This window comes from Dreissena polymorpha, chromosome 8 (assembly GCF_020536995.1).
Source record: "Dreissena polymorpha isolate Duluth1 chromosome 8, UMN_Dpol_1.0, whole genome shotgun sequence".
Lineage (NCBI taxonomy): Eukaryota > Metazoa > Mollusca > Bivalvia > Myida > Dreissenidae > Dreissena > Dreissena polymorpha.
The window spans coordinates 656655-681649 of NC_068362.1; the positions used below are offsets into that span (position 1 = coordinate 656655).

At 37.7% G+C, this 24995-nt stretch overlaps 2 protein-coding genes across 4 annotated transcripts in view; one reads left to right on the forward strand and one right to left on the reverse strand.

Moving 5' to 3' along the window:
* The window catches only part of LOC127842547 (protein psiR-like), a 33727-nt gene extending 20050 nt beyond the window's left edge, over positions 1 to 13677 (forward strand). Inside the window, exons 1-12 of one of the 2 annotated variants that reach the window (XM_052372101.1) lie at positions 413 to 532; positions 2011 to 2055; positions 4754 to 4908; positions 5279 to 5350; positions 5707 to 5809; positions 6115 to 6203; positions 6733 to 6804; positions 7765 to 7861; positions 8184 to 8315; positions 10892 to 11197; positions 11914 to 12207; positions 13232 to 13677. In XM_052372101.1, the coding sequence (XP_052228061.1) occupies positions 520 to 532; positions 2011 to 2055; positions 4754 to 4908; positions 5279 to 5350; positions 5707 to 5809; positions 6115 to 6203; positions 6733 to 6804; positions 7765 to 7861; positions 8184 to 8315; positions 10892 to 11197; positions 11914 to 12207; positions 13232 to 13389 (1536 nt within the window). In that variant the 5' untranslated portion in view covers positions 413 to 519 and the 3' untranslated portion in view covers positions 13390 to 13677. Of the gene's footprint in view, positions 1 to 412; positions 533 to 2010; positions 2056 to 4753; positions 4909 to 5278; positions 5351 to 5706; positions 5810 to 6114; positions 6204 to 6732; positions 6805 to 7764; positions 7862 to 8183; positions 8316 to 10891; positions 11198 to 11913; positions 12208 to 13231 lie in introns of those variants that run through there. The other variant, XM_052372103.1, reaches the window with a different exon arrangement.
* A 1845-nt stretch (positions 13678 to 15522) lies between these two features.
* LOC127842548 (abasic site processing protein HMCES-like) overlaps positions 15523 to 24995 on the reverse strand; it is a 45968-nt gene continuing 36495 nt past the window's right edge. Inside the window, exons 9-11 of one of the 2 annotated variants that reach the window (XM_052372106.1) lie at positions 23765 to 23830; positions 18251 to 18360; positions 15523 to 16256 (exon numbers count right to left, since the gene is read on the reverse strand). In XM_052372106.1, coding sequence (XP_052228066.1) covers positions 16151 to 16256; positions 18251 to 18360; positions 23765 to 23830 — 282 coding nt within the window. In that variant the 3' untranslated portion in view covers positions 15523 to 16150. The remainder of the gene's footprint in view (positions 16257 to 18250; positions 18361 to 23764; positions 23831 to 24995) is intronic. The other variant, XM_052372105.1, reaches the window with a different exon arrangement.

Consider the following 24995-nt stretch of genomic DNA (forward strand, 5'->3'; position numbering starts at 1 on the left):
TACAAACTGCTATGCACTAGGTTCTTCGTACTAAACGACAGAGGGTCGTATCTTATAAGTGGGAGTCTCCTGTATCTTATACTATCTCGAGTAATCAGCAAGTCTCCTCTGGGCGATGCCATATTAACCCTTTGCATGCTGGGAAATTTGTCGTCTGCTAACATGTCGTCTGCAGAATTTCTTAAATTAGCATTTTCTTCGTGTTTTTTCAAAGAATACTATCAGAATATCAAACAGTTTGGATCCTGATGAGACGCCACGTTCTGTGGCGTCTCATCTGGATCCAAACTGTTTGCAAAGGCCTTCAAAATTCGGTTCCAGCACTGAAAGAGATAAAGAATCCCGCTCGACTGCACACAGTTATTTACTGCAATATTGTTGTATGGCATTTCACACGATTAATTGTGTCTGCGTTTCTAGCTCATACTCCAACTCAATGCATCGTCTCTGGTCTTATCTTAAAACACAGTCGGTGCAAAATTTGACACATATTTCCTATTGATAGTGACTACACCTACAATGGCAATCAATGGTGAGTTGTTATTTGTAAATGTAATTTTGAAGATGTCTTTTTTATTAGGCATTTTAGCAAAGAATTGATACAAACTAAATATTTAAAAACATACTATCACTAAATGAAATGTAACCACTAGGCGTGTACTTTAACACGATGCGTTGTTTAACTGTAAATTTATGAATCATGTACATGTGAACATTAAAAATGTATATTATTATACTCAAATATATATTGAATATATTCAAAATAACATCATTTTGATAAAATATCCATATAACTGATTCATGTGTAACTAATGGGATTTTCAACTGTGAATAAATCATAATTCGTGTCAAGAAATGCATGATCACAACAAAGACACGAAAACAAAATGTTTGGGAAACTTCTTTGAAAAGCGATAAATGTCTTAACAAGATAAAGTGATGGTTTAGGGCTAATATAATCTAAATAAATTATTAAAACATGAGAGTGTAGACATGTACTAGAATACTTCAGAACGCAATCTTATTTTCGTTTGATTTGTTTTGATATTAATTTAATAAAGGCGTTATGGAACACCTGAAACATTACAATGAGGGAAAGTCTTCCATTAACCCTTTGCATGCTGGGAAATTTGTAGTCTGCAAAAATGCCAAACAGTTTGGATCCTGATGAGCCGCCACGTTCTGTGGCGTCTCATCTGGATCCAAACTGTATGCAAAGGCCTTTAAAATTCGGTTCCAGCGCTGAAAGGGTTAAATGCAACTTACTTATTGCCAGTACAATACAGTAGCCAACACAACTCTTAAAACAAAAAATAGTAACGCAGCGGACACAGCATTGGAACGGTCAATGCAAAACCATTGAAAGTTTAAACCGGTTTAAAAGCTACTTATTAGAGTCAATTCTCTATGCATCCGTATTTGATTATGTCAACCAGGTAGTAATTTGTTTGTTGTTGTTGTTTTTTTTTAAACAAGACATCTGCCAAAATCTGTTAAGACTCGTAGGTAAGCACAGGCCAAAATAGTAGTATGTGCATACGGCAAACAAAGTATACATTTTAAATAACACATTATACTATGAAAATGGAAATTAACGGTATGTCGACTACAAGGCTTTATTTGATTGATTTGTGATTTTTAAATTTCGTTTTTGGTTTAATAGCATGACTACGAAAGTGACCAAGGAGACGACATTTGTTCGTTTTAACTTGAACTTGTGTGAAAATTGCACCAATTTTCAACAACAAAACTTGGGGAAGAACTCTACATCTATAAGGGCATATATAAGACATATATAAGGTCCCCTTCTGAAGTAAGAAAAAAAACTTGAACTCTTATACGTAAATCGGCATCTCGGTACCAAAACTAAGAGACAAAAGCCGGAAGTTACAAACAGGTATCAATCAATAGACAAAATAAGACTTTTAGACAGACGAATGTTAGGGTAACGTCGACGCCAACTCCTACCGGTATTGTATGCCTAGCATGCTATCATGGATATGTTTTCAGTTTTCCTTGCGTTGTGCTTGCTACCAGGAACGTGGGCTGCGTCAGGTAAAGAACATTATGTTATTGTCTTTGTTTTGCTCGCGAACCTTAGCCCCTAATGCATGCTAACAGTTTGTTTCATAAATTGTTCCAATATTTATACTAAATACTAAAAAAGTAAAAAAAATTCGTGAAGATGTTTCGTGAATTTCATAACACAATAATAGTAATAATATTAAATCGTGACATACATTTTTTATCTATTTCTCTCGATTGAAGTTGGAAAACTGTTTTATATATTGTAATGATATTTTAAAAGAGTATTCTTGCAAAAAGATCATAGTAAGAGTAGTGTAAGCCTGCTTTATGGCATAATAAAAACTGGTCAAAAATAGAAACGGGCCATGCTATGTGAAAAAGGGTTTAATGCATTTGCATCGAGTGGCGTCCCAGATTAGCCAGTGAAGTCCGCACAGGCTTATCAGGGACGACACTTTCCGCCTATACTGGATTTTGCTAAGAAGAGATTTTCATAAAACAAAAAAAATCATAAAAGCGGAAAGTATCGTCCCTGATTAGCCTGTGCGGACGGCACAGGCTTATCAAGGACGAAATTTTACGCAAATATATTAAGCACGGCCCAAATATAATATAGAGACAACAAAAATGATAGGATATCCTCATTGTATCTGTTATTGGGTGAAATTTGATTAGGTTCCATTCTTAATAAAAAAATATTCAAAAACACAATTAGTAAAGCAGTGTCGACAGACCGTTTATCAGTTAGGTACATGTCAGACGGACGTCAACCTAAGCTTGGCACGACCTAATGTGACACAGATCGCGATTATGAAGGCTTATTTGACGCACGTCAAAAGCTGTGAAGAGAACACCGTTACGGACATAAATACTTGTTTGATGATATTATTTTATTTCAACTTAATTTAAATGAAATTTTTGGCTTTGTTTCATTGTATAAAGTGATCATGGGTAGCTATTACATCAATTCCAAATCGTCAGTGACTTTATCAGAACATTAAGTGCGTAACGGTGTAAATACAAATTTTAATTACGTTTTACAACTTTAAGAATTTCTATAAAATGTTTGGGTACATGTTTATATACTAAATTCTTCTTTCATTGGACACCTTTTTGAAGACTTTATGATGTTAAAACACGTTTGCAGTTTTTGTTGAATCTTAATGTATATAAAAGTCTTCTTTTTTATGCGGCGTAACGGTGTTGTCACATTTGTAACGGTGTGGACAGATTATCGTATACTTTCATATTCTTGTTTATTCGCATCGTGTTTTTTACTAAAATTTGTGATGTTGTTTGAAAGACAATCGGCGATATGAATACGAACTTTATTCGCACCATATTGTTTGTATAAATTTCTCCACACCGTTACGATGTTGTCAACACCGTTTCTCATTCAGCGTAACGGTATGGAACGTAACGGTGATGGCATTCGGGAATTCTGACAGAACTGATTCCAATTGTATTAATTCTCCATTTTTGTCTTATAAATTCCATGTAAAATTTGCGATGTTGTTTGAAAAACAATCGGCGATATGAAAACGAAGTTTATTCACACCATAATGTGTGTATATATTTGTGCACACCGTTACGATGTTGTCTTCACCGTTACTCATTCAGCGTAACGGTGTGGACTGTAACGGTGATGACATTCAGGCATTTGATCATCCACAAACAGCATGCAACTTGTCTCAAAAACACATTACGCACACATTATTTTGTGGCATCTAAGAATACATAATATTTGAAAATCATAAAAGAACAGGAAGTGGAAATAGCAAAGAAAATGGAAGAACGGTGTTGACACTGAATAAAAGTACGTTCAATATTTTACCTACTTTTTGATGATTTTCACATTTTTCGCGCTCTGTTCATTGCTTAATTATGACGTAAAAGGTTGAAAGAATGTTTACTTTTCGGAGAAAGTTGTATCCCCGTATCATTCCCGTGCGGTAGATGAAATTTTCTTCGTAACGGTGTCGACTTGAAAAATTACGGACGGAGCCATAACTGACCATTTATAAATATTCTGCATATAAAGCTACTAAATGAAACTGTTATTAAATTAAGTTTAAATATATTTAGCTCCATATGGTTGGTTTTTTTATTTTCGTTTGACTTTCTTTTATAAAACAATCAAGAAAATTACCATTTAAGAATTCGGACAACACACCGGTACTAAAATACATGGGGGTTAGTTGCTTCGACAAAGCATAAAACTGCTTTAAGCGTGTAATCTGCTAAGAACTCTTATCTAATATTGTTTACATATTATTTAACATTGTTATCATGAAACTTATCTCCGTTAATGTCTACCATTTAGATAATTGTTGAATATGGAAAGTAAATGGAACCTAATCAAATATTCACCCTATTACTAAGAAACTAAAAAACAACATAAACACCCTTCAATGAAATCCCTAAATCATCATTTGCTTCCTGTCGCCAGCAACATTTATAATTTAGTTCGACATATGTATTTGTTCTGGAAAAAAAACATCAGAAATACATTAACGTTGTCAAATCGGGTTTCTTTACTGTACACGTGTGACTAATTGCCGAAAAAAGCATAACCTGGTTTCAAATATTATAAATCCCGATCATGTACGTGTGAAAAGCTGCAAATCATTTTAAACAGTAACCTTATCGTAAAATTTTCTTCATAAAATCAATCCTTAAATCTCAAAACCTTCGATGCATGCATCGACAATTATCCGTTTGTCAGGAGGTCCCGGTCACAACGTCACGCGTGCGCCGTCGCATGGTGGCGCCACCACTAGTACACACGTCGCCCCTAGCGCCGGACCAAGATGCCACCAGTGCACAGGGGTCACCGACCCGCACTACTGCTCCATGGTAGTGCAGTGCAACCCGGATGAGGTTACTTGCTACTTATGATTATTCTGGTCACACAATATATTGTTCACATAATTATTATAGTTTTCACATAATATCTCTCCTCGTATTTTGGTTCACAAACTTAAGTATAAAATAAACCCTATCTAAACATCGCGTGTGATAAAATATGTAAAAAAAACACATTTAACTTTTGAAATATACCGTAACGTGAACGCGCATTTCTGTTCACTTTTTTTTAAACAACTTTACAGTGGACCCAAGTTGATTTTACTTACAATTCACAACACAATGAAAGTAATATTCTGATTGGTTTAAAAATATATATTGTTAGACGCTTATTTCTTTTAGTTGCGAGCTATTTCTGATATGTCACAATATTTATGATTTTTAGGAATGCCACACGGAAAAAGTGATTGGCGACAACTCGATTGTATATTACAATGCGGGATGCCAAAAGACCCAGGTATATCTTGTATATCATATCGATATTATACCTTCCATAAGTTGTGCTTTGTTTAAACTTATTTATTTTAGCTCGAGTGTATCGAAAGCCTCGGGCTTATTGAAGTGCTCTCGTGTTCGTTTCCTGGGCCTAGAACCAGTACTTGATGTCTTTGGGGGAAATTATGAACGCTCCCACAGTGGGGATCGAACCCTGGGAAGTCGCTAGGCGAACACCATATCCATTACACCACGGCGATCAAATTGTGACCACGGCGACTTAGTTGTGCTTCTTCTTTGAGTACACGTCAGTTTATAAATTTATGTAATAATCGTAAAAAGTATCCTATGAACTTGCATTACCCAATTCATTTTCAGCTGTGCACACTTGCCGCACATGGGCGGAGGAGCGCGTTGAGTGTGTGTGAGGGTTGCTGCTCCACCGACCTGTGTAACACCGAGCTTTGTCCGGCAAGCAACAGTAAGATAATTGTTGTAATGCTGTTGTTGGTCTTGGTGCACTGGTGGTGGTGGTTTAAGTTAAGTGTTGAGAAGGGTGTGTGCTGTTGGTGGGTTTTCATCAGTAAAACCTTAAAAAAATGACATAATTTACGCAATTGGAAATATTGTTTTTTTCCCAAGTGTTATCTCAGCGTGTTTATTTCTGTTGTTTTGAAACAATCAAACGTGCACAAATCGATTTAAAAGCAATATGACGACTCAAAACCTTTAAAACATAAGGAAAGATACACATCAACGCCTATCAAATCACCCCTTGTGTTCCAGGTACGAAACCGGGGGTTCAATGTTACCAGTGCGACTCAGTGGACTCGCCGGAAGACTGCACAAACCGAGTCACGTGCGCGGACGGTGAGGTAGGTGTGGCGGTTTATGTCAGAGTTGTCTTGCGTTGGTTTGTTGAATCCGTTCTTTAAGTTTATCTTTCTTAAATTGTTAATTTGTGTGTGTTTTTGTTGTTGTTGATTTGTTTATATTGTTTTTATCAATATTGGTAAGCAACTAGTGTTTTAGACCTACTTCATTTAGGAATCGCTTATTTAAAATTATGCTCTCGGTTATCCCGTGTGCGATAAGGATTTAATATTTTTATTGTTACTAAAAAAAACATGTTACCGTACATCTGAAATGGAATTATATTACCGAGCATTCGTTTAACCGTTACAAACATGATCGCATTTTATATTCCTATTAATTCTTGCTGGTGTATTTTTCCCAAAATTGCCAATATAGCGAGCATGCTGGTGCGCTTTTTTATGCGTTTGTGTCTGTATATGTGTAAAGACATGCTCTTATATTAAATAAATCAAAGTAAAGTCCAGCCATCACAATTAGTTTGGTCGTCTACTTGTTCTTCCCACCCTATATTGTCCCCTACCATTTCAGCAATGCATCGTTCAGAAGTATGCCGCCGATTCCGTAGAGATCAAGTACAGCCTCGGATGTGAAACTAAACAGGTTGGTTTCCTGTCGGCCTCTATGAAACGCTTCATGCGTAAATGGGTCTTATACCATATGCATTCTGCTCATTAGCGCCGTCTGGTCCGGAGCTACGCTTTCCAGCTAATGAGACCGCGAAACACTGCATGACTTTATAGCGGACTGGGTAGTTCATGACTTAAAGTGAGATTATATGATTTTTTACATGTGTTAAATTGTAAAATATTGATAAAATATGTTACAATAAAACACAAAATAGGCAAGAAAAAATACACATTGAAGACGAATTTCATAAACTGCAGCAAAGACAAATTAGCGCCTCGAGCCGATTGTGACGAAGATATTTCGTACATATTTTCCTATAATAACCGAAGCATTCGTCTTTTTAGTTAGTGTTCGTGTGTCGTATGAACAGATATCGTTGCAGGAATTTAAAATGAACCGTTTTATTAAATTTAGATTCACATCGTACATGCATGATTGACATGATGGCGAATTCGACTCTACAGAAATTTTCGATTTCAGAATTAAATATCAGGCTTATTTCGCATTTTTCGACGCATGTTCTTCTTAACTTTTATTTTAATTTATGTTGAAATATATGTTTAATAAGTTTTTTAAACATTTTATATAAATTAATAAATATTGACAAAATCGTATAATCTCGCTTTAAGATCAATTTTGGTATGAATCAGGTCGTTTTCAATATACCCCGTATATGCCACTGGCTGCATAGTTTGAAAGAGCCTATTTACCGGTAATCGTACGCAAATGGAATGTTATATTTTCAATATGCCAATTTATTCTGCATTTACAGAGCAAACAGAGCTAGTTTTAAAAATATGTGTCAAGGAAAAAATATTGCATTTTGTATAAGATTTATTTAATGTTTGTCTACGTGTTTAATGATAAGTAAATTATTTGCTTTACAAAAAGCGTCAATTTTGAATGGAACTCGTTTTATGTTCTTCTCGACAGCGGTGCGACCTTCTCAATCAACTGGGAAAGAGAAGCACACAGCTGTGTAACGAATGCTGTGACACGCCTGGGTGCAACAGACATCTTTGTATCCAAGGTAACCAAACTGCCACACCATAAAATACGTTTGCCAACCTTCTTCTGAACAAAATTCATTGTTAATTCCAATCTGTATAGCGTCGCCGTTGAAAATATTTGATTTATTTTTTATCGGCGAAATGAACTATTTTGCAACTTGCATGTGTTTATATCTCGTGTCCGATGTGTAACAAAGTTAACACCAAAAGCTTCCTAAATTTCAAAATACAATATTTAAATATGTTCCAACTAAATTCATATGTCTTTATCGTCTCAATATGCACTGAATTGAATACAATTACACGGTTCAGCAGCATTGTTGCTGTATATTTTCTTTGCAGCCAATGCCACGAGCACGTGTCACGATGACCCGGAACTAGACTGCAAACTGGCAGACGATGCGCACAGCATATGCGCGGAGCACACGCTGGCTGCCACGAAATATTGTCGTAAATATTGTGGATACTGCAATGGTAAATATAAAAGATAGTTTGCAATAACTTTCAGTAATAAGTTAACGTATTTTTGGGGGGAAATGTCCGTGAATCTCTTCAATTGAAAAAGACCATCTTGTGCTTACTTTTACCCATTTTGAATATAAGCATTATTCATTCAGTAAGGATCCCTTAACCCATTTATGCCCAGTAGACTCTCCCATCCTTCTAAATTGGATCAATTTATTTCCAAAATTAGGGGTGTCAAGTATATTTATTTCTATATTTAGAATATTTCATAAAGAAATTCATTTAAGCAAACAGCGTAGACCCAGATGAGACGCCGCATCATGCGGCGTCTCATCTGGGTTTACGCTGTTTGCAATGTCCTTTTTTCAGGACGCTAGGCATGAATGGGCTAAATGCTCTCGTGGTGAAAATGGAGCCTCTTGCTTCATAATGTTGATTTGATTATTTGGATGTCTGGAACTGGATCGAAGAATGTAAATAGAGCGATTGATAAAGTATTATACAAAATAGTTACCGAATGTAAATATGTAAACTACTTTTCGTTGCGTATTATATATACTTTCTCAGTCTGAAATAATACCAAACTCGTGTACTGAGTATTGCGTTCTTGTGCTAGTTTTATAAATAGTTATAGTGCTGGGTAGTGCGTAACGAGATATCACCTATCTAAAGGTTTTAAGGATACATATTTATTTTAATTTATTTTTTCAAATAAAACATTCGGTTTGCAATTTTATATCGAAAATGCCATACGTTATTCAAGTTAATTCGAGTTCATTATGTGCATTTTATGGGTAATATATGTGAATAGTATTAAGAAAAGTTAAGAGACACAATCATTATTTTATTAAAATATCATTAACCGATATATAAAAAAAATATTATATATATAAGAATAATGAAACTCAATAAACCGTATAGGGATTCAACGTTCTCTAAACAGCGGTGTGGCTTTCAAAAGAGTTTGTTGTTATCATTTTATTATTTTTTAGCATTAAGTTAGATATCGAACCTACACTATTGGATGAGTTTATACAAGTAAGAGCCTAATTTTAACCATAAAAAAGAAGTGTTTAAACACTTCCCGTTCATATACAAATTTCACGATTGGCTGTCACGCGTGTTTAATATTTAATGCACAAATTAATTGATATCGGAATGAAACTTGCCCAAGTGCAGTAAATGTGGCTTATTTGGACACCAACATCCAAGTTCACGTCGTCTCCAGTGCTGGTGCTGTTTGCATAAGGTTTTATAAGCGATTTTTGACGATGCTGCGAAGCAGCTCGTCTAAGTTATCATACCATGAAAAAATTCTTCACATTGGCGACCTATGTAAAAGACCGAGCCAGTCCGATTGAGATAGCTCGATTTTTCTAATCGGCATTACTCGCTGATTATCATTGATAAAGGTATAAGAAGCTCAGCTATAAATAGCACAGCATATTCTGGGAAAAAGATTTAATAATAGTTTGAAAATCAGTTATATTCAATCCATGATATGTTTATAGATCAATGAAACAACTATGCATTTTCTGAATTGTATTTGACATTTGTAGTGATTCTGTAAATAAATTGCGAATGGAAACGTGTATAATTAACATGATTGTAAAGGAAACGAATTATTTCAAACATGCCATTTGTAAACGTTGTAGCGAGTATGGTATATAAACAGCATAATAGCCGTAAAATATCCATGAAACTCACGTATTTAAGTACTCTTACGACTATGTGCTCATACCTACTTTCGGGAATCATCAGGAAATTATTGCAGTACTTAACGAACAAACATGCCCAACCTTATTGAATTAGAGAAAAAACAATAATCAAAAGACAAAAAAGATGTGAAATCACGTCCGTACACATGACATCATTAACTTAGGAAAGAAAACAACGAAATAAAGTTTCGTATGCTATACATGTGAAATTAAAGAGCATGGTGTAATTAAAGATCATGTCAAGTTTTGAATGTATCTGCTGAAACGTAATGTTATAACCCACAAACGTTTAACTGTAACAGAACGTTTTTTAAGATAAGTGGTACAGAAAATACACGTCGAATATCTTTTCAAATATATTACTTGTTATATTTGATCGAGAATGTAATCCGCCTCCCAGTTTCACTGAATGGGTCAAGTTCCCCACGGGTACTACTTCCCCGTACCCCCCAATTTTTTTTCTTACCCCAAATTTTCGTACCCAACTGTTTTCGTACCCAATTTTTTTCCTACCCATTTTTTTTTCCTACCCAAATTTTGTTTTACCAAATTTTGTTGGGCATAATTTTTGTACCCACAATTTTCGTACCCATTTTTGTTTCGTACCCAAATGTTCGTACCCACAAACACAATTTTGGTGATGCAGATAAACTTAAATTGATGCTTGTATATCCATCCTGTTCAAAAGCATCGTCACATCAGTACTTTCAGTACTTTGATTTAAAATTACAGTCACAACTGTGTTTTGTTTTTTAACTAATTGCGCGTGTTGCATCTAAAACTTCTATTACAAACGATCAATAAGCGGTGATAGAAGCATTTAAATGCTCACAGTAATTAAGAAGAATTTCCCCATTTACATTTAAGACGGTACCGGAACTACCATGCCGCCTCCAACCGGAAGTACACAGGATCCGTGCCGGGACAGCGGCGACGTCGACTGCAAACAGATGAACGACACACTGCGCATGTGCGAGCAAAAGTTGTCACCGCCGACACTGCTGTACTGTCCGAAATTCTGCGGGCTTTGCACACCGAGCACGGGCCCGAGTTCCACGTGCGCGGATTCTCAGGAGATGGACTGCAAACTGGCCAATGACAGCATGCACATCTGTCTACATCATTCGCCTATCGCAGTCAAGCACTGTTCGAAGTTCTGCGGATATTGTACAAGTTCGTTTTTGATATATTGAAGCTAATTGCGATCATAGTGACATTTCTGTTTGTTGGTTTTGAATCTCATACGGTACAATATGTATCTGTTTGTGTTTACTTTGGTGTCGGTATTACTGAAAGACAGAACTATTTAGACGACCCTTTAAAATACGTCGAGTATATCGACTTTTATTAACTATTGTTGTTCAACGCTACTCGTACTATTTATGCCTGGTATCGTTATGGTGTATATTAGAAAGAAAACCGAATCAAAAAGTATAGCCAAAACGAGTTCTTTTGAAATAAGTCTTATTCTTTAATAACTTAAATCTTACATCAGTACATACAAGAGGAGCCATTTTTTATTTTGGCACTACAGAGTTATGATTTGTAAATTTAAGATATTCTATTTATTTGAATGAGCCCCGTTCTGGGAAAACTGAACTTAATGCATTTGCGCAAAGAGTCGTCCCAGATTAACCTGTTCAGGCCACACAGGCTTATCAGGGACAACACTTTCCGATTTATGGAATTTTTCGTTAGAAGGAAGTCTCTTCTGAACAAAAATCCAGTCTAGGCGGAAAGTGTCGTCCCTGATAAGCATGTGCCTGTGCATGCTGCATGGATTTATCTGGGACATCACTTTATTCACATGAATTAAGCCCCGTTTTCCCAGAGTGAGCCTCATAATTAAAATGATGTGTTAACAAACTTCATTTCCTGCATTTTCACAGCTGACGGCTCGCCGGTGACGACGCTACCGCCGCTGACGGGCAGTACCGAGGACCCCTGCCAGGACAACCCGGCCATCAACTGCGTGACGATGAACGCTACACTGGGGATCTGTGCCCAAAACGACTCGCTGCCCACCCAGATGTACTGTCCGAAATACTGTGGCATATGCAAACCTGCGTGCGCAGATAGCCCGGATATAGACTGTCGCAAGACGAACGACACACAGAACATCTGCGCGCTGGGGACAATTGCGGCCCGGAAGTTATGCCCGAAGTTCTGTGGATACTGCGGGGGTAATGACAATACAAATGTATTAAATTATCTATTCAACAGCTTTATGATTTTATAGAGAGAAACTCTGGGTGTCGGATAAACTTGTTCTTTTCATGTCTACTATGCGTTATCCTGCTACTTTCCTGTCGCCCATTTCGTTCAACCAACAAGAAGGCGTTGAGCGCATCGGCACATTGGAAAATAAACACATGATGCTGGGGATAAATACACACACGGTTCAAAATACGTGCCAAGTATGAATTAACCCCGTTCTGGGACAAACTGGTCTTAATGCATGGGCGTAGTGTCGTCTCAGATATGCCTACGCAGTTCGCACAGGCTTATTAGGAGCGACAATGACCGCTTGAATGGAAAATTGTGTTTAAAGTAATTTATCTTCTACTGAAAACTCAGTTTAGGCGGGAAATGTCTCTGATCTGTCTGTGCAAACTGTACAGGTACAGGCTAATCTGGGACGAAATTTAACGAACATACTTTAAGCCTAGTTTTCACAGAAGATGCTCAAATCTTTTAATATATGAGTCGCGGATTGAGAAAACTGGACATAATGCATGTGCGTAAAGTGTCATCTCTGATTAGCCTGTGCAGTCTGCACATGCTAATCAGGGACGACACTTTCCGCCTTAATTGGATTTTTGCTAAGAAGACACTTCATTTAAATGAAAAATTTCCTAAAAGCGGAAAGTATCGTCCCTGATTAGCCTGTACAGACTGCACAGGCTAATCTGAGACGACACTTTACGAACATGCATTAAGCCCAGTTTTCTCAGAACAAGACACATATCAACTCTATAGTTCAACTTTTCATAATAACTTTGCTAATAGCGCAAGTATGTGAGTCTCCATTTATAAAAATCACAACGATGTTGTTTCAACAACTATCACAATGCAATAATCCAAAATCACTCTTAAGTAATTTCTTCGCCCAGATACGCATCCCATGGTACATGAAGTTTTATCATGATACCATCAAGAAACACTCTCACAATTCCACTCAATGTGCGACATTTCTGACTTTTTAAGGCCCTGGTGTGACAACTGTTGTACCACCAACAGCCGCCACCTGCATGGACAATGGTTCAATCAACTGCAAAAGCATGGACGACGCGCTTCACATCTGCGCGGACAAGACTAACCCAGCCACCATCGCGACCTGTCCCAAATACTGTGGCATCTGCTGAAGAGCCACGAACAGACGATTTTATTATGTGTCGCGTTCTGAGAAAAATGGGCATAATGCTTCTTCGTGAAGTGTCGTCCCAGATTAGCCTGTGCAGTCCGCACAGGCTAATCAGGGACAACACTTTCCTCTTATTGGGTATTTTTGTTCAAAGGAAGTCTCTTCTACATGAAAATCCAATTAAGGCGGAAAGTGTCGTCCCTAATCTGGGATGACACTTCACGCATATGCATTATGCCCAGTTTTCTCAGAACGCGACTCACATGCTCTATGCAATAATAATGAAATAATGAAATATGATCCTCTCGTCGATCTTATTTTGAAGTTTTTTTTCTTTTTTTTCATAAAACGAGTGTCAATTTACGTTACGTCACACTATGTGCATTATCTATTAAACATTTCATTTGGTAAATCCATACCGCGACAGGAACACTTGATTTGTGCTTTGTCTTACAAAAGACGTGGCAAAAACTACCTAGCTCGCCGTTGATGTGCAACTCGCGCGGCACCAACGAGAACCGTATACGACATTTTGAATTACAATCCTTATCGAAGCGACGAATAGTAAGTTGAAATAATCGCAACTGGTGAGCGAGTAGTAACGCTACAAGGGTACATATGAATCCATAACTAAGAGCTACCGATAAACAAGATTCGTGTCGCTTGTTTCCGGTCGATACTCGCGGCCGGCCTACAGATTCAACGCAATATTCACCCCAAATGGGTGGGTGGGGGCTTATGATGATATATCAGGTTACGATGCAGAAACTAATTTGATATGAAAGTCCTAGTAACCTTGACATTTGGCATGTTGTCCTCAAAATCTATGAGCGTCTTCCTTTCTTTACAAGAGAGGAGTACCAATAAGGATGGTGGTAGGTGAAAGTGTTATTTATATGGTGCGGCAAAGAATTTTGATTTACAAGTCTGTTTTACTAATTTACCCCAAAATCGATAGACTTCCTGGTTACTTCCAAGGTAACCATCATACTAATGTGCATGATCGTACGTGAAGGCGTTCTCATGATATCTGGTGAAAATGACTTTGAGTCTTGTTCTGAGAAAACTGGGCTTAATTCATGTGCTTAAAGTGTCGTCCCAGATTAGCCTGTGCAATCCGCACAGGCTAATCATGTACGAAACTTTTCGCCTTAACTTGATTTTCGGTAAGGCAGAACTTTCTTGAAACTAAAAATACCATAAAAGCGGAAAGTGTCGTGGCTGAGTGGTCTAAGTATAAGACTTTTACTCCAGGGGTCAGTGGTTCGAGCCCAGTTGAGGTTTTTTTTTCTTCCATTAATTGAATTCTTGTTTTTTACTGGAGCTTTTCAGATTGAATGTTAACCTTTATTTATATAAAGCATTTAATGACAAACTTCAATACATGCCAAAATCTGTGAACAGTTGCCTTTACTATGACCTACCACCAAACATTGACTGATATACATGTAATAACTTCCTGTTGAACTGACATAAAAATGTATTAGGCAGCGTTATATTAGGCAGATATCAATGTAGTGGTATGATAAACGATAGCATCAAGCCGCTCTATGAAACGTCATGAACTAAAACAATACAGTTATTATACAGACAACACGTTTTTATTGAAAACTAAACAGATTAAAGATCAAGAGAATCAACAATACAACTATTTGAATTTTAGTTAAACAAGTTTTATTGTTAAAAAGCATTGTTGTCAAGCAGTTACATTTTGTTAACAGCACGTACTAGTATAATGAACACAAACAGTAAAACGTTTTTTCACAGTAAGTACTAGTATATTGAACACAAATAGTATAAGTGTGTTCACAGTGCGTACTAGTATATTAAAAACCTACAGTAAAGATGTCTTTACAGTAAGTACTAGTATATTAAACACAAACAGTAAGTGTCTTCACAACAAGTACTAGTATATTGAACACAAACAGTTAAGATGTGTTCCCAGTAAGTACTAGTATATTGAACACAAACAGTGAAAGTTTCTTCACAGTAAGTACTAGTATATTGAACACCAAAGATGTTCTCACAGTAAGTACTAGTATATTGAACACCTACAGTAAAGATGTCTTCACAGTAAGTACTAGTATATTGAACACAAACAGTGAAAGTTTCTTCACAGTAAGTACTAGTATATTGAACACCAAAGATGTTCTCACAGTAAGTACTAGTATATTGAACACCTACAGTAAAGATGTCTTCACAGTAAGTACTAGTATATTGAACACAAACAGTGAAAGTGTCTTCACAGCAAATACTAGTATATTGAACACAAACAGTGAAAGTGTCTTCCCAGTAAGTACTAGTATATTGAACACAAACAGTGAAAGTGTCTTCACAGCAAATACTAGTATATTGAACACAAACAGTGAAAGTGTCTTCCCAGTAAGTACTAGTATATTGAACACAAACAGTAAGTGTCTTCACAGTGATGTACATGTATATAAGATTCTCCTTCCTTTAAACATTCATATAACCATATCCGCAGCAACAAAGATAGTTTCCATCAAAAATATTTTCAGAAAAATTATAATTTTTACTTTTGCATATGGATTTTTAATTCATATAAATAGTAAAATTGATATACAAAACGTAAATGCAGAGACAAGATTTTTCCTAATCATGAACACACAAATATATTTATTTCCAGGACACCTTATTTGGTGATGTTTCGCCTCTTTGTAAGCAGTCCTATGCTTTCAACATTTACACAACCAAACCAACATATCACTAACATGTTTTCTTGGATTCCATGGTAACAAGCCCTAAGTGACCTTGGCCCTTTTTGTGGGTGGTTCTTCTGATTTCACCTTTTGACCTTTGGACAGCCAGGCTGACATAAAGGAGCTCGATGCTGTTTGCTTTGTTTTTCTATAATTAAAATAATGCCATTTAAACATAACATCTCATGATAAAATAATGTAAGACTTGCTGTGGGAAAACAGGGCTTAATGCATGTGTTTAACCCTTTACCACTAAGATACGTATTTAACCCTTTACCACTTAGATAGGTATTTAACCCTTTACCATTTAGATAGGTATTTAACCCTTTACCACTTAGATAGGTATTTAACCCTTTACCACTTAGATAGGTATTTAACCCTTTACCACTTAGATAGGTATTTAACCCTTTACCATTTAGATAGGTATTGAACCCTTTACCACTTAGATACATATTAAACCCTTTACCACTTAGATAAGTATTTTACCCTTTACCACTTAGATAGGCATTTAATCCTTTACCACTTAGAAATGTATTTAACCCTTTACAACTTAGATACTTATTTAACCCTTATCCACTTAGATACGTATTTAATCCTTTACCACATAGATACGTATTTAACCCTTTCACCACTTAGATACGTATTTTCATGCATTTGCAGACCCTTAGAAAGTTAAATTTAATTAAAGACCTTTCTTACTAGATTCAAATTTTTTTTAGGCTTCATTTCCAACCCTTAGATACTCGTGAGCAGCAAACATTGTAAAACCTGAACAGAATGCTAGTTACTTGCAGGCTGTTCTGGTTTTATGCTGTTTGCACATGGCCATTTTCACTTTGCTTCTGAGTGGGAAAGGTTAAAGCATCATCTCAGATTAATCAGGCTGATCAGGGATGACACTTTCAGCCTAAACTGGATTTTTGCTAAGAAGAGTCTTAAAACATAAAAACAACAACAACATAAGAGCGGAAAGTGTAATCCCTGATGATCCTGTTGTGGACTGCACAGGCTAATCTGGGAGAAAAACTAGAAGCACATGCATTTAACATCCCATTTTCCCTGAGCAAGCCTCATCTATGATCACAGCAAGTATGAACTTACCAATTCTAAAACTTAATAGGAATGAAAACAAGACTAGAAAATCTTATATTCATAAATAATGCTTTAGTTTTCAATGGGTTTTACTTGCAATTTTAAATTCAAACTACATCAGCTGTATTTAAAACAAGATGAAAATTACATATCATTTCGAGGCTGTATAAAAAGTGTTCTTTTTTTCTATTCATTATTCTTTAATATAATATAAAAATGATTAAGTGAATAGAGAACTAATCAAACAGTAATTATTTTGCAAGTAAATAAGTGTACGATAACTGCTATAACAGCTACTAACTCATATTTAGAGGCATAAGACTATAATACTTCAATCAAACAGGACAATATTAAAAAACTAAAACACTACGGCTTTGAAACACATATAACTTATACACTGGAACAGCTTTCTCACAGATATGAACCCCTGGCTAAGGTCAAGGGCACATAACTAAGATGACAATCGTGTCTTGCATATCTGAACTTCAAGGTGATGTCAAATACCAAGTTTCAATCAATCTAATCATTGAGTGAGAAATGAGGAAGTAGTTCCCTGCAGAAACATGTACTATTTTATATGGCTGCCATGACGCTGGCTAAGATCAAATGCACATAACCTTGAAAATTGTGTCTCTTACATCTACACTGCATGGTGGTAACATTGTTCCAAGTCTTAATTTAAATGCTTAAGAAATGTAGAAGGTCACTCCTAAAATTTATACTATTTTAATGCAGACAGAGTAACTCCAATGTACCCAATCTAAAACATTGTGTGCAGTGGTACAAATGAAAGGAAAACAAAGAGAAGTGGGTATATATGTCGCGTTCTGAGAAAACTGGGCATAATTCCTTTGCGTAAAATGTCGTCCCAGATTAGCCTGTGCAGTCTGCACAGGCTAATCAGGGACAACACTTTCCGCATAAACAAGATTTTCGGTAAGAAGGGACTTTCTTTAAACGACTGCACAGGCTAATCTGGGACGACACTTTACGCACAGGCATTATGCCCAGTTTTCTCATAAAGCGACACAAACAATCCAGTCTGATTACCCTATCTCTATCTTCTTCACGCAGTCTGGGCTGTTGTGTCGCGAGTTGTTGACCACAGAAGACACTGGATGACTGTCAATGCACGAGACCGCACGGATCAACTTTGCAGCCTAAATGGAAACAATAATTGTCTCATTATGGGAAACCTGGGTGAAAAATATCATTCCAGATTAGCCTGTGCAGCCCACAGGAAAATCTGGGATAAAACTCTTCCCTTTTATTGAATTTGTAATTTAAAGCAGGTCTCTAAACAAAAGTCCAGTTTAGGCGTGAAGTGTTATCCCAGATTAGCCTGTGTAGACCACACTGTCTAATCTAGGTCAACATTTTATACACATTCATTTAGCTCAAATAAAGATTGACACGTGCCTCATTTGAGTACCTTTATCATTGGGACATCTCCAAAGTTCAACCATTGACACGTGCCTCATTTGCGTACTTTTATCATTGGGACATCTCCAAAGTTCAACCATTGACACGTGCCTCATTTGCGTACCTTTTTTATCGGGACATCTCCAAAGTTCAACCATTGACACGTGCCTCATTTGCGTACCTTTATCATTGGGACATCTCTAAAGTTCAACCATTGACACGTGCCTCATTTGCGTACCTTTATCATCGGGACATCTCCAAAGTTCAACCATTAACAAGTGCCTCATTTGCGTACCTTTATCATTGGGACATCTCCAAAGTTCAACCATTGACAAGTGCCTCATTTGCGTACCTTTATCATTGGGACATCTCCAAAGTTCAACCATTGACACGTGCCTCATTTGCGTACCTTTATCATCGGGACATCTAAAAAGTTCAACCATTGACATGTGCCTCATTTGCGTACCTTTATATTTGGGACATCTCCAAAGTTCAACCATTGACACGTGCCTTATTTGCGTACCTTTATCATTGGGACATCTCCAAAGTTCAACCATTGACACGGGCCTCATTTGTGTACCTTTATCATTGGGACATCTCCAAAGTTCAACTATTGACACGTGCCTCATTTGCGTACCTTTATCATAGGGACTTCTCCAGAGTTCAACCATTGACAAGTGCCTCATTTGCGTACCTTTATCATTGGGACATCTCCAAAGTTCAACCATTGACATGTGCCTCATTTGCGTACCTTTTTCATCTGGAAATCTCCAAAGTTCAACCATTGACACGTGCCTCATTTGCGTACCTTTATCATAGGGACATCTCCAAAGTTCAACCATTGACACGTGCCTCATTTGCGTACCTTTATCATTGGGACATCTCCAAAGTTCAACCATTGACACGTGCCTCATTTGCGTACCTTTTTCATCGGGACATCTCCAAAGTTCAACCATTGACAAGTGCCTAATTTGCGTATCTTTATCATCGGGACATCTCCAAAGTTCAACCATTGACACGTTCCTCATATGCGTACCTTTATCATCAGGACATCTCCAAAGTTCAACCATTGACACGTGCCTCATTTGCGTACCTTTATCATCGGGACATCTCCAAAGTTCAACCATTGACACGTGCCTTATTTGCGTACCTTTATCATCGGGACATTTCCAAAGTTCAACCATTGACACGTGCCTCATTTGCGTACCTTTATCATTGGGACATTTCCAAAGTTCAACCATTGACACGTGCCTCATTTGCGTACCTTTATCATTGGGACATCTCCAAAGTTCAACCATTGACACGTGCCTCATTTGCGTACCTTTATCATTGGGACATCTCCAAAGTTCAACCATTGACACGTGCCTCATTTGTGTACCTTTATCATTGGGACATCTCCAAACTTCAACCATTGACACGTGCCTCATTTGCGAACCTTTATCATTGGGACATCTCCAAAGTTCAACCATTGACACGTGCCTCATTTGCGTACTTTTATCATTGGGACATCTCCAAACTTCAACCATTGACACGTGCCTCATTTGCGAACCTTTATCATTGGGACATCTCCAAACTTCAACCATTGACACGTGCCTCATTTGCGAACCTTTATCATTGGGACATCTCCAAAGTTCAACCATTGACACGTGCCTCATTTGCGTACTTTTATCATTGGGACATCTCCAAAGTTCAACCATTGACAAGTGCCTCATTTGCGTACCTTTATCATTGGGACATCTCCAAAGTTCAACCATTGACACGTGCCTCATTTGTGTACCTTTATCATTGGGACATCTCCAAAGTTCAACCATTGACACGTGCCTCATTTGTGTACCTTTATCATCGGGACATTTCCAAAGTTCAACCATTGACACGTGCCTCATTTGCGTACCTTTATCATTGGGACATCTCCAAAGTTCAACCATTGACACGTGCCTCATTTGCGTACCTTTATCATTGGGACATCTCCAAAGTTCAACCATTGACACGGGCCTCATTTGCGTACCTTTATCATTGGGACATCTCCAAAGTTCAACCATTGACACGTGCCTCATTTGCGTACCTTTATCATTGGGACATCTCCAAAGTTCAACCATTGACACGTGCCTCATTTGTGTACCTTTATCATTGGGACATCTCCAAACTTCAACCATTGACAAGTACCTCATTTGCGTACCTTTATCATTGGGACATCTCCAAAGTTCAACCATTGACACGTGCCTTATTTGCGTACCTTTATCATTGGGACATCTCCAAAGTTCAACCATTGACACCTGCCTCATTTGCGTACCTTTTTCATCGGGACATCTCCAAAGTTCAACCATTGACACGTGCCTTAATTGCGTACCTTTATCATTGGGACATTTCCAAAGTTCAACCATTGACACCTGCCTCATTTGCGTACCTTTATCATTGGGACATCTCCAAAGTTCAACCATTGACACGTGCCTTATTTGCGTACCTTTATTATTGGGTAAATCTCCAAAGTTCAACCATTGACACGTGCCTCATTTGCGTACCTTTATCATTGGGACATCTAAAAAGTTCAACCATTGACAAGTGCCTCATTTGCGTACCTTTATCATCGGGACATCTCCAAAGTTCAACCATTGACACTCGCCTTATTTGCGTACCTTTATCATTGGGACATCTCCAAAGTTCAACCATTGACACGTGCCTCATTTGCGTACCTTTATCATCGGGACATCTCCAAAGTTCAACCGTTGACACGTGCCTTAATTGCGTACCTTTATCATTGGGACATTTCCAAAGTTCAACCATTGACACGTGCCTCATTTGCGTACCTTTATATTTGGGACATCTCCAAAGTTCAACCATTGACACGTGCCTTATTTGCGTACCTTTATCATTGGGACATCTCCAAAGTTCAACCATTGACACGGGCCTCATTTGTGTACCTTTATCATTGGGACATCTCCAAAGTTCAACTATTGACACGTGCCTCATTTGCGTACCTTTATCATAGGGACTTCTCCAGAGTTCAACCATTGACAAGTGCCTCATTTGCGTACCTTTATCATTGGGACATCTCCAAAGTTCAACCATTGACATGTGCCTCATTTGCGTACCTTTTTCATCTGGAAATCTCCAAAGTTCAACCATTGACACGTGCCTCATTTGCGTACCTTTATCATAGGGACATCTCCAAAGTTCAACCATTGACACGTGCCTCATTTGCGTACCTTTATCATTGGGACATCTCCAAAGTTCAACCATTGACACGTGCCTCATTTGCGTACCTTTTTCATCGGGACATCTCCAAAGTTCAACCATTGACAAGTGCCTAATTTGCGTATCTTTATCATCGGGACATCTCCAAAGTTCAACCATTGACACGTTCCTCATATGCGTACCTTTATCATCAGGACATCTCCAAAGTTCAACCATTGACACGTGCCTCATTTGCGTACCTTTATCATCGGGACATCTCCAAAGTTCAACCATTGACACGTGCCTTATTTGCGTACCTTTATCATCGGGACATTTCCAAAGTTCAACCATTGACACGTGCCTCATTTGCGTACCTTTATCATTGGGACATTTCCAAAGTTCAACCATTGACACGTGCCTCATTTGCGTACCTTTATCATTGGGACATCTCCAAAGTTCAACCATTGACACGTGCCTCATTTGCGTACCTTTATCATTGGGACATCTCCAAAGTTCAACCATTGACACGTGCCTCATTTGTGTACCTTTATCATTGGGACATCTCCAAACTTCAACCATTGACACGTGCCTCATTTGCGAACCTTTATCATTGGGACATCTCCAAAGTTCAACCATTGACACGTGCCTCATTTGCGTACTTTTATCATTGGGACATCTCCAAACTTCAACCATTGACACGTGCCTCATTTGCGAACCTTTATCATTGGGACATCTCCAAACTTCAACCATTGACACGTGCCTCATTTGCGAACCTTTATCATTGGGACATCTCCAAAGTTCAACCATTGACACGTGCCTCATTTGCGTACTTTTATCATTGGGACATCTCCAAAGTTCAACCATTGACAAGTGCCTCATTTGCGTACCTTTATCATTGGGACATCTCCAAAGTTCAACCATTGACACGTGCCTCATTTGTGTACCTTTATCATTGGGACATCTCCAAAGTTCAACCATTGACACGTGCCTCATTTGTGTACCTTTATCATCGGGACATTTCCAAAGTTCAACCATTGACACGTGCCTCATTTGCGTACCTTTATCATTGGGACATCTCCAAAGTTCAACCATTGACACGTGCCTCATTTGCGTACCTTTATCATTGGGACATCTCCAAAGTTCAACCATTGACACGGGCCTCATTTGCGTACCTTTATCATTGGGACATCTCCAAAGTTCAACCATTGACACGTGCCTCATTTGCGTACCTTTATCATTGGGACATCTCCAAAGTTCAACCATTGACACGTGCCTCATTTGTGTACCTTTATCATTGGGACATCTCCAAACTTCAACCATTGACAAGTACCTCATTTGCGTACCTTTATCATTGGGACATCTCCAAAGTTCAACCATTGACACGTGCCTTATTTGCGTACCTTTATCATTGGGACATCTCCAAAGTTCAACCATTGACACCTGCCTCATTTGCGTACCTTTTTCATCGGGACATCTCCAAAGTTCAACCATTGACACGTGCCTTAATTGCGTACCTTTATCATTGGGACATTTCCAAAGTTCAACCATTGACACCTGCCTCATTTGCGTACCTTTATCATTGGGACATCTCCAAAGTTCAACCATTGACACGTGCCTTATTTGCGTACCTTTATTATTGGGTAAATCTCCAAAGTTCAACCATTGACACGTGCCTCATTTGCGTACCTTTATCATTGGGACATCTAAAAAGTTCAACCATTGACAAGTGCCTCATTTGCGTACCTTTATCATCGGGACATCTCCAAAGTTCAACCATTGACACTCGCCTTATTTGCGTACCTTTATCATTGGGACATCTCCAAAGTTCAACCATTGACACGTGCCTCATTTGCGTACCTTTATCATCGGGACATCTCCAAAGTTCAACCGTTGACACGTGCCTTAATTGCGTACCTTTATCATTGGGACATTTCCAAAGTTCAACCATTGACACGTGCCTCATTTGCGTACCTTTATCATTGGGACATCTCCAAAGTTCAACCATTGCTCAATCTCATCATCATTTGCCAGAATTGCCTGTAAATAAAACAATTTCATATATTTATGGTGAATGTTAGCTGTGTAAAGTAGCCTTTTGTGTTCTTTACAAGGCATAAACAGAGGCCAAAAATCACCAGGAACAAATCAATTGTGAGAACAATCCTTTTTTCTGGCATATGAAATCAGCAAGTATATTTTATAAATAAAAAACTTTTTAAAGACAAATACTACATCAGTATTCACATGAGGACATTTTAATTTATTGAAGTACTGGAATAATAAGAAATCATACTAAATGACAGTATGGTAACTGAGACATCCCACTGTTAATTTACAATTAAACTTGTAATTGACCCGCATTACGTGCAAATTGGTCTTATGCCATATGCCATATATCAGCCTGTGCAGTCGCCAAGTCTGGTAGGGAGCTACCCTGTCCTCTAATGCCTGCCTTAACCCTTTACATGCTGGGAAATTTGTCGTCTGCTAAAATGTTGTCTGCAGAATTTCTAAAATTAGCATTTTCTTCGATTTTTTTCAAATAATACTATCAGAATAGCAAACAGTCTGGAACCTGGATCCAAACTGTTTGCAAAGGCCTTTAAAAATTTGGTTCCAGCACTGAAAGAGTTAATAGCAGACAGCATATCTCCTGATGAGACTTTGCAGACTAGTCTTGAGTGACGCTGGCCGTATATGGCAGAAGATTCATTTTTACACATTGTAGTTCATTTGCTTTAGTTTGTGTCAGGAACCAACCAGGGTATGAACATAGAAAAAAGCATTTATTTTATGCTGACAGAGCTATCCATAATCAGGTAACACATTAAATGTATTTTTTTCTTAGCGCCACACAATATTGTTCAAAACAATGGTAACAAGATGGCCAGGATGGCACTTCAGAGCTCACCAGAGTAAAAGGGCACACATTGCTGATGACTTGACCAGGTGGTCTAGTTTTTTTACACACTTGACCCTGATTCAAACATGGCCTTCATGTTGTTAAGATAAACATTCTGATCAAGTGTCATTAAGACCGAGTCATACATGTAGCCCTAGAGTGGAAACAAGTTTTTACAGATCCAACTTGATGACCTATTGTTTAGATGTATCTGACCCACATTCAAACACCGCCTAGATATTGTCAAGATACACATTCTCATCAAGTTTCATAAAGCTTGAGTCATAAATGTTGAACCTA